Source organism: Coregonus lavaretus (assembly GCF_964263955.1).
Source record: "Coregonus lavaretus genome assembly, chromosome: 7".
Classification (NCBI taxonomy): Eukaryota; Metazoa; Chordata; class Actinopteri; order Salmoniformes; family Salmonidae; genus Coregonus; species Coregonus lavaretus.
This window is the reverse complement of record NC_139994.1, coordinates 22565653-22575126: the sequence shown is the minus strand read 5'-3', so window position 1 is coordinate 22575126 and position 9474 is coordinate 22565653. Positions and strand designations below refer to the sequence as shown.

General features: G+C 42.3%; 1 protein-coding gene across 1 annotated transcript; it reads left to right on the top strand.

Annotated features, from left to right (window-relative positions):
• Positions 1–3374: 3374 nt before the first annotated feature.
• On the top strand, positions 3375–8804 carry LOC311132436 (zinc-binding protein A33-like; the record flags this gene model as incomplete). Its single annotated transcript, XM_084165728.1, has 5 exons — positions 3375–3476; positions 6806–6979; positions 7349–7371; positions 7949–8073; positions 8332–8804. The coding sequence occupies 5 exons, from the start codon at positions 3375–3377 to the stop codon at positions 8802–8804; spliced, it is 897 nt and encodes a 298-aa protein (XP_084021854.1).
• Positions 8805–9474: the final 670 nt, after the last annotated feature.

The window sequence follows — 9474 nt, the reverse complement described above, 5'->3', positions numbered from 1 at the left end:
TAATTGGTCAAAAAATGAACTTTGTGTCTGAGTACCATTTATATTGTCGCAATTACACGTTGACGGGCCTGAATGGCTTGTTGATTGTGCTGCACATATACTGGTCCTGGGTCAGGGTCATCTGGCGGTGCCCCCACCTCACCAAGGGGTATGCCATGCCTGTGCGCGACATTGTGCAGCACTCCACAGGCCAGTATGATGCGGCAAACCTTGTCAGGGCGGTATAACAGCATCCCCCCGGTCCTGTCAAGGCAGCGCCACCGACATTTCAGCTGCCCAATCGCCCGCTCCACAACTGACCGAGTGCGGGAATGGGCATCATTGTATCTGCGCTCTCGGTCAGTTTGTGGGTTGGTGAGGGGGGTTAACAGCCACGTCTTTAGTGGATAACCACTGTCTCCTGATGGGCAGTAATAATAATTACAGACACAAACATTTTACTTTTAGATAGAACCATACATTTAAATGCATAACTTACCAAGTAGCCACCCATCGCGCACCCTGCCAGCTTGGAGTCTCATCCCAACCATGCTGTTTGTAAGGATATATGAATCATGGGTTGACCCAGGCCACCTTGCCACAATATTTGTTAGGCGCATTTGTGCATCACATATAATCTGCACATTTATTGAATGGAAATGTTTCCGATTCACATATGCAAATTCGTCTTCAGATGGCGCCTTTATAGCAATATGTGTGCAGTCGATCGCTCCGATTACATTAGGAAAACCGGCTATCGCTGCAAATTGCGCTTTGATGTTTGGCTGGTCACCTGCATCGTATGGGAACGTTATATACCTGGTAGACAAGCGGATGATGCCGTCCCATACAGGTGGCATTGCACGGCTCAAACACGACTGGCTTATTCCTGAGCGGTCTGCCAGTTCTCTTTGGAAAGAACCGGTTGCTAGGAAACCAAGTGTAGTAAGCACCTGTAAAGGAACGGGTAATGCGTGGCTCCTCACTGTCTCTCTTTCCAAATTCGGACCCAACTCAGCGCAGAGCTCCAAGAGTATAGCCCTTGGAAATCTGAAACGGCTGATGAGCCAGTCATCGTCGTGGGCCAGAAAATCACCGTGGTCCCTAAAAACTCGTTCTCTCCGGATTTGTCCATTGAAAATGTCTTCTAATAAAGCCAAAGCTGCCATTGCTAGACGGGTTGTATCAATTTTCACATCCTTTATATATGTTCTTACTTAATTGCATAATTAATAGAATATTCTAATAAGACTCGTGTGACAATAATATGGCAAATCATTTATCAATTACAAATTACAAGCAATATCTGGCAGGTGCGATAGAACAGTTCGTAGTGTAATGTTTGCCACTTCACTTTATTGCCTCTATGAGTCGCCAACGGACAAACATCACAAAAATGTACGTACGCCAGGCCTGAAGTTTACGTGGAAGAACGCACATTCTTACGTTAATTTCACTGTTAGTACATCTGACCGTGAACGTGAAAGCTGGCGTACGCCGTGTTTTCGTGCGTACGCAAGATTGATACATGAGGCCCCAGGTGAGCAGTTTGGTTCCCCATTCCCCAAAGGTGGAAGTCAACCAGGAAGAGAACCAATCATTTTTGCTTGCGGCTACTGTATCAACCAAATTGCTTATTTCATTAATTATTTCAGTCATGTTGTCAGATGAATCAGGGAGCAGTATTACACACTGTCCACTAACGGTTAACCCCAATGCCGAGCAATATCCCCCCTGGTATGCCAAGAGATAGTCTAAAGCCATTTCCTGCTGAGCTACCACAGCTTTTAAGTTCTGTACATCAAGGGAGAGTTGGTGAAACCTTTAACAGTAACAGAAACCTTCAGTTTCACCCAGTCACCGATTTGGACAGGGATTTCATCTCTTTCCTCTCCGTCTGGCACCTCCTGGGCTTTCCTAGAGTGAGAATATAGAGACCTAACAGGTTAGTTCCCTCATATATCCTAACAGGTCATCTTCCAGTCTAGGCAGGTCAGTCTGTTTGTCAGTCATGGGCCTATGAGATGGAACATTCATGGGACGGCCTGTTAACATCTCATGAGGGCTATACTCAGTGCCTCTGTTGGGGCTGCTTCGCATTTTCATCAGCACTGAGGTACTGTCTGCAGACAAGGTTTCTGGGATTACGAATCTAGGGAATAGTTCCCTTACCAGAATTTTAGCTACTGTTTTAGCATCACAGTGGGTAGTAGGAAATGCCTCTACCCATCTTGTGAATCGGTCAATTATTACTAAACAATAGCGCTTTCTCTCCTTTCTTTCAGTCATATCAATAAAATCCATTGCAATGTGTGTAAATGGGCCCCTAGGTGAGGGGAAATGACCAGGTTTAAGTGGTGTCCCCTTGGCAATGTTGTATTGTATGCACGTGACGCATTTAAAAATGTGTTGTTTCACATGTTCTGTTACATTTGGGCAAAACCAATCTTGTGAAATCTTGGTTACCATATCCTCTCTTGACGAATGACACATCCCATGTGGCATTCGGCAAACTGACAGGATAAGCTGTGTTGGCAACACAGGTTTACCTGAAAGGTGTTGTCTCCAGAGGCCTTCAGGGCCCCGGGAGCAACCTCTGGCCTCCCAAAGGGAGTGAGACATGTGGTCAGTCGCCTGTTGTTGTTGCAAATCAACAACAGGGGAGGCCACAGCAGAAGCCAGATACACAGCATGGGTGTGACTGCTTGCAGCAGCAGCTTTAGCAGTAATGTCAGCAAGGTCATTTCCTTTACTGGCCTCATCTTGGTTACCCGTATGGGCCTGTACTTTAAGAATGGCCAATTTAGCAGGAAATTTCATAGCCGAAATAAGAGCCAAAAACGAATGATTTGTTCTTAATAGGAGTCCCTGATGCATTGGTGAAACCTCTAGCCTTCCAAACACCTGCCCATGATAAACATACACCAACTGCGTAGGCAGAGTCTGAATAAATGTTGACTGTTTTTCCTTCAGCAGCCTCACAGGCTGTGGTGAGAGCTAGCAACTCTGCTTTATGTGCAGAGAAATGATCAGGGAGGGACTGCTCTATGTGTAGTGATTTAACTATAGTTGTTACAGCAAAACCTGCATGTTTCCTTCCTGTCGTCTGATCAACGTAAGCCGACCCATCTAAGAAAAGTGTCATGTCAGCCAACTCAAGAGGTTCAACAAATAGGTCAGGTCTTGCTTTTGCATCAAGTTCGATTAGTTCAGTACACACATGTGGGGTCCTTAGCCAGTTCCATCTCGGCCTCTTCTGAAGCCTGGCTGTGGTGCCCAACGTCCCTGGTCCACAGCAGTGGGGCACTGGTGTCTCATATGTCCAGATATACCACATCCCCAGCAGACTATAGGCTCACCTATGTGCCTCCTCTGGTAGGTTTGATGGGGCTGGAATGGCTGTGGATGACCATAAGGCTGTGGTGGAAACTGTACCTGTTGGGCTGGAGGGGCTGCAGGAGACCATGGCTGTGGAACAGGTGTCGGGGCTGGAGCAGGTGCTGGGGTGCGCAGCATCATTGTGTCTGGTTTGTTACTTTTCTCCAGTGCGGCCAGTTGGGCCTTCTGCAGTTGAGTTTGCAGGCCTGTTTTCTTTGATTTGTCCTCTGCCTTTGTCTTCTTCCAGAATTTGCAGTGGTGTCTCATGTAGTCTTCTTTCTCAGGGACATCTTTGCGGTCCCAGCCAACCACTTCTTTCAGTTTCAGTTGTACCGCTTCTGGTAGGTTTCTGCAGGTTCTGTCATAGAATAGTTATTCAGTGGTTAGGGTGTTATCATACCTTTCACCAGTCTCATTTCTTCTTGTTTCTTCATTCTCTCCACATCATCGTAGTATTTATGTCGGAGTGCCAGCTCTTCAGCTGCTATTCTGTCTTCCATATCATCCCATCTTATCTTGTATTCGCTTTCTCTTCTCCGTCTTTCCTCTTCATCCTCTCTCTCTCTATCCCTTTGTCTTGCATCCCCTCTCTCTTTTCCCTGCGTCTTTCATCCTCTTTCTCAAACATTTCTTTATTTCTCTGCCACCTTGCTTCGCTTTCTTTCAGCCCCTCCCTCCTTTCTTCTTCTCTTCTTCGGTCCTCTTGTTGTTCTCCCATCACCGACCACCCTGTCCTTACATATGGATACTTTGGCTTGGTAGCTGGGAGTGGTTTAGTTCTGGCATCTAGGCTTAGTTTACTCAGTTCAGCTGATAGTCTGGTTGCCACAGAGGGCCCTGACCCGGGGTTTGTGGAACTCTCTTCTCCCTCTTCGGTTTCTTCCAGGGTGCTCTAATGATTACTTTTTTACTTTTGGTTCTGGTTTGAAACCAACCTGTCTCAGAGGGAATGCACCTCCCTTGTAGCCGGAACAATCATCATATGGGGGAGGTGGTAGTGGTGCTGTTGGCGGGATATTCTTCTCCATTTTACTTCTTCTATTTTGACTACAGTCTGTAGATGGTTTATCCTGGATCGTGCCCAAAACACGGTTCCCTCTGACCGGAGTAGTTGTAAGACAGTTACAGATACCAGTGTGGCTTTTTTCTCTGCCTTTTTCTTGTCTTGTTTTCTCTTCTCCACTATATCATGGACGATGTTAAATCGATTCTTGTCAAAAGACCCATCTTTGGGGAACCAAAATTCCCTGTGACTAATTGTCCATTCATGCCATTTCTTAAAAACCCATACAAGATATTTTTGAAATGCTGGGTATTGTTGGGCTAGGTACTCAACAGGAGTAACAGGCTTCATTGGTGTGGGTCCCGAGGGCATGTGAGAGGGAACTGTTGAGTTGTCTGCCATGATTGCTAGTTTTTGTTGGGGTCGTCCTACGTGTAATGTGGGCTAAAATGCAAAAGTATTTCCTATATCAGTGGGTGCCTAACGCTATCTACCTACTACTACCTCTATTAATAGTTTGGGGTAAGAAAACAGTGAGGTGGAAATACAGTGTATACAACAGTATAATGCTTTATGTTTTATGTCTCACCATCCTCGTACAAACAGTGTGGTAAATTACTTTAAACTGAATGCAGTCTAAGCGAACAGATAACTTAACAGTATTACAGTAATAGGTTTAGTCTGAATTATTATTCTAACTTCTTCAGGCAAATTCTCGTTTGGAAATGGCCCTAAAACAGTTTCAAAAGAGGTTCCACTCAATACAGACAAGGACAACCTATATCTAAAGTCGTTAGTTTCTATAACAGTTTTAGCATATAAATCAAGGTTTAATGCAGCACACCTAGCCTGGTGTCCGTTGTTACTAAAAGTCCACTCCACAAATGAAAATGCCCTTTCTTCAAACAGGTGTCTAGGTAATCCAGAATTTTCGGCCCACCATCCAGCCATTAATCAACAGTAATAGTAAAGTAATAAATAACACAACACATTCAATAATTATCACACAGGGACAAACTTCTTGTTTACCATCCCACAATCAATATTATATTTACGTCATTTAGCAGACGCTCTTATCCAGAGCGACTGCATAATTTTTTTTTCATACTGGCCCCCCGTGGGAATCGAACCCACAACCCTGGCGTTGCAAACGCCATGCTCTACCAACTGAGCTACACAGGACTAAATAGCCAGGACAAACTTCTCGTTTACCGTCCTGTCACTCAATTACAGGCCTTTACTCATATAACCATTGGCTTTATACTTGGATTTGCCCTGAATCCTATCACCAAGTCAACATATACATATTCACACCTAGGAATTTCTAACTATCACCTAGGTGGTCTGTGTCAGTTTCCAACAGGTTTGTCTATTAATAATTCAGTAATAAATCAATATATACCCCAATGTAGGTTTCGTCTCTTAAATGAACAGCATAGTGTGAGTGAGGTGCCACTTACGTGTCAGAATGAGTCAACAACCACACAGTGCTTTATTCAAATTACAGACTTTAGATATAACAGGTGTCTGCTTACCTTTAGATAATTTGGTTGGGCGGCACAGTGGGACAACGAGCGAGCTTGCCAGGAGTGAGTGACCACCCGCCTTTGGGGGGGGGGGGGGTATTGTGTGTAGGCCAGTGACACCAAAATCTCAATTTAATCTATTTTAAATTGAGGCTGAAACACAACAAAATGTGGAAAAAGTCAAGGAGTGTGAATACTTTCGAAGGCACTGTATATTAGGATGAGCTATGTCAAAAATACAGTACATACTGTACATATTGAGTAAGAAACAGTATATAAACAGTATATGAAGTGACCAGTGAATGTGAATGTAGTTTTGTGAATGAAGTTGTACGAAACGATAAATGGCTATATTAACAACCCATACAATGTCACTCAGGAAAAGCTGAAGCTGGACCTAAAGCCTCTGCAGGACAAGCTGAAGATATGTACTGAGACAGAGAGGAAATAGAAGCATATTGCTCAACACACAAAGAAAGGTAAGTGTATTGGCAATGGAAGCCCAAAAATAAAATACAAATATAGTCCTTTATCTGAAATAAATTGAACAGACTTTTTAGCTTTGTGCTTTTTAAATTGGTTCATTTATTGTGTTTTCTATTAACTGTTCTAAAATGTTCTATGGATTATTCTATTTTCCTACCAAAATCATGATATTTCCAGCCCCAACCAGGTATTTTCGTTAATTAAGATGCTTCATTTTCATAGACACAATTGGTGGGGTGGCAGGTAGCTTAGTGGGTAAGAGCGTTGTGCCAGTAACCGAAAGGTCGCTGGTTCTAATCCCCAAGCCGACTAGGTGAAAAATCTGTCGATGTGCCCTTGAGCAAGGCACTTAACCCTAATTGCTCCTGTAAGTCGCTCTGGATAAGAGCGTCTGCTAAATGACTAAAATGTAAATGTGGACACTGAGTGACAGATAAAGGAGGAGTTTGAGAAGCTCCACCCATTTCTGAGAGATGAAGAGAAGGCCAGACTAGGTGAACTGAGGACCACAGAAATGAAGATCATTCAAGACCAAATCTCACCTCTTACAAAGAGTATCACTACTTTGGAACAAGGCTTAAAGAAGCAGGATTTGCGCTTTCTGAAGGTATGTACACAGTAATCCCAAAACTAGACTACAAACATTGCATGTGGCATCTGTTAGTTAGGAAACGGACATGCAATGCTTTCAGTTCAGTTTGAGGGTAAGGATTAGATAATCTTATCACCACAACAATATGCAGTGCAATCAGTATGATTGTGGGTGACCAATACCCCCAAGGAGCTGGTGCTGATTAGAATAGAGGGACATTACTGCAGCTGTTGGGATAGGATCCATTATGATGATGGCTTCAGATTTGTTTCCTTGTCTAAGGTATAATCGGTTGTTTTCTCCATAGGATTTTCCAATGTGTTCTTGACTATATTATAGCATAATATCATTAAAATTGTGTTTTTCTCTTTCTTATCTTGCTAGAGCTACAAAAGCATCCAAATGAGGTATGTCCAACATCTTTTATTTCCCAATATCATACAGTATCTGTTTGTTACTAATATAGATAACTGACTCTTCTTACACATAAACGATATGGCCTAAAAATCCCATCTCAATATTTTAATGGGTGGTGTTCATGAATTGCTGGATGAAGCTTGGTGCCAAGCTCAACCCGAGTACAATTGCACTGGAACACACCAATGTACATCATGAATGCATGCAATGATTGAGCAGAAATACGAAATCAAGCGGCCATATTGGATTAGCAATAAATCAAAGCATACTCTTAATTGATAAGTGCTACTCCTAATTTTATCAAAAACCTTATAGACAGTAAGCGCAATTATAAACAAACCAATCATAACTAAACTTTCTGAGAGGATTGTGTAGCTCAATGACTTGGTTTGAAATATCTCTGAGATTATTTGGGCATTGATTTAAAACATGTTGATATCGGGTTTATTGATTTCCATTGTTTTTTGGTTAAAATGATAACATTAGAGGTTAGGACACTTTCCTTGTCCATTGACTCCTTACAAGGTAAGAAGAACACTCACCCATTATTATGCTTTATAGTTGTAGGGCCCAGCTGCAGTGCACACCACAGGATCCAAAGATTCTATCGGGAGTGCTCATAGATGTGGCCAAACACCTGGGTAATCTCAAATTTAGACTCTGGAAGAAGATGCTGGTGATTGTTAACCACAGTGAGTAACACTGAAAATAGAATATGTTTGTGATTAATATGATGTATTGTCGATGATAGAGTAGGTTTAACAGAAAATTGTATTTGTGTCACAACTTGTCTTTATAGTCCGTTTTCATGATGTAGCTATACCAAAGAAAAGTTATACATTGTATAGACATAGTATTTCCTTATCTTTAAGCTCCTGTGATTCTGGAACCCAACACTTCTCCCAGATTTCTCACTTTGTCTGATGATCTGAACAGTGTGTGAAACACAGGCATGCAGCAGAAGCTGCCAGATAATCCGGACCGATGCACGTTTAACGCAAATGTTTTGGGTTCTGAAGGGTTCACCTCAGGAAAGCACAGCTGGGAGGTGGAGGTGGGGAACCACCCCAGCTGGAATTTGGGTGTGGCTAAAGAGTCAATCAACAGAAAAGATAGGACATTCGCAAAACCGAAATATGGAATCTGGGCTCTAGGTTTGGAAAATATTGAGTATACAAATCCAGAGGCTAAGCTTCTTGCTCTGAAGAGGAGAGCCCAAAGGATTATGGTGCAACTCGACTACAGCGGAGGGGAATTGTCCTTCTATGACCCCCGTGACATGTCCCAAATCTACACTCACAAAGACACATTCAATGAAAGACTCTTCCCATACTTCTCTATTGGAAAATGTAAAGACGCCAGTGAACCTGGATTCATCTTCCCATCAAAGGTGTCTCTAAAAGTGATGTCATCGTCAAGTTAACGGAGGTATTTTTCAAAGGTAAAAGAAAGTATCTTAGAAAGCCTTTCTAGTGGGATATGGGATGTCATTCCTTGTAAAGATTCAATAAAAATGTGATGAAATGTAGTATTTCATATTTTGTAGAAATTCAACAAAATCATAATTTAAAGTCAATGAGGAATATAATTTGAACGTTTGAATAATTCAAATATACAGAGTTGGTGTCATTTGAAAACTTACAAAATAGTATTATGCTAATTTAACTTTTTTAACACATTTATGAAAGCAATCATAATAAAGCTTTGGGTTGAAAAAATTTGATTGTAGTTACTGTAGTACCTGATGCCAACACCAGAGGAGGCTTGTCTAACATTGGGAAAAATGTGTCCTATTCTCTGGCCTTTTATCAATTAGATTTGTTCGCCTCCTGTGTCCTCTCCCCCGTCCTCTCTCGCCTCCTTTAGAAAAAGGTCAAAGTTAATCAAGGAGAGTCTGCGAGGAGAGTAAACGTGGATGCACATGCTTGAAATGAGACCGTCCTTCTCCACTCACAAGTCATTAGGCAAATTACGTTTAGAGTGTGTGGATCCCAAAATAAATGTGTAAAGTGCTCAAAACAAATTAAGTTAGTAATGCAAGACATTTTATAGATAAAACAATAAGTAGCATATTGTTTTTAAACGTGTGCCTG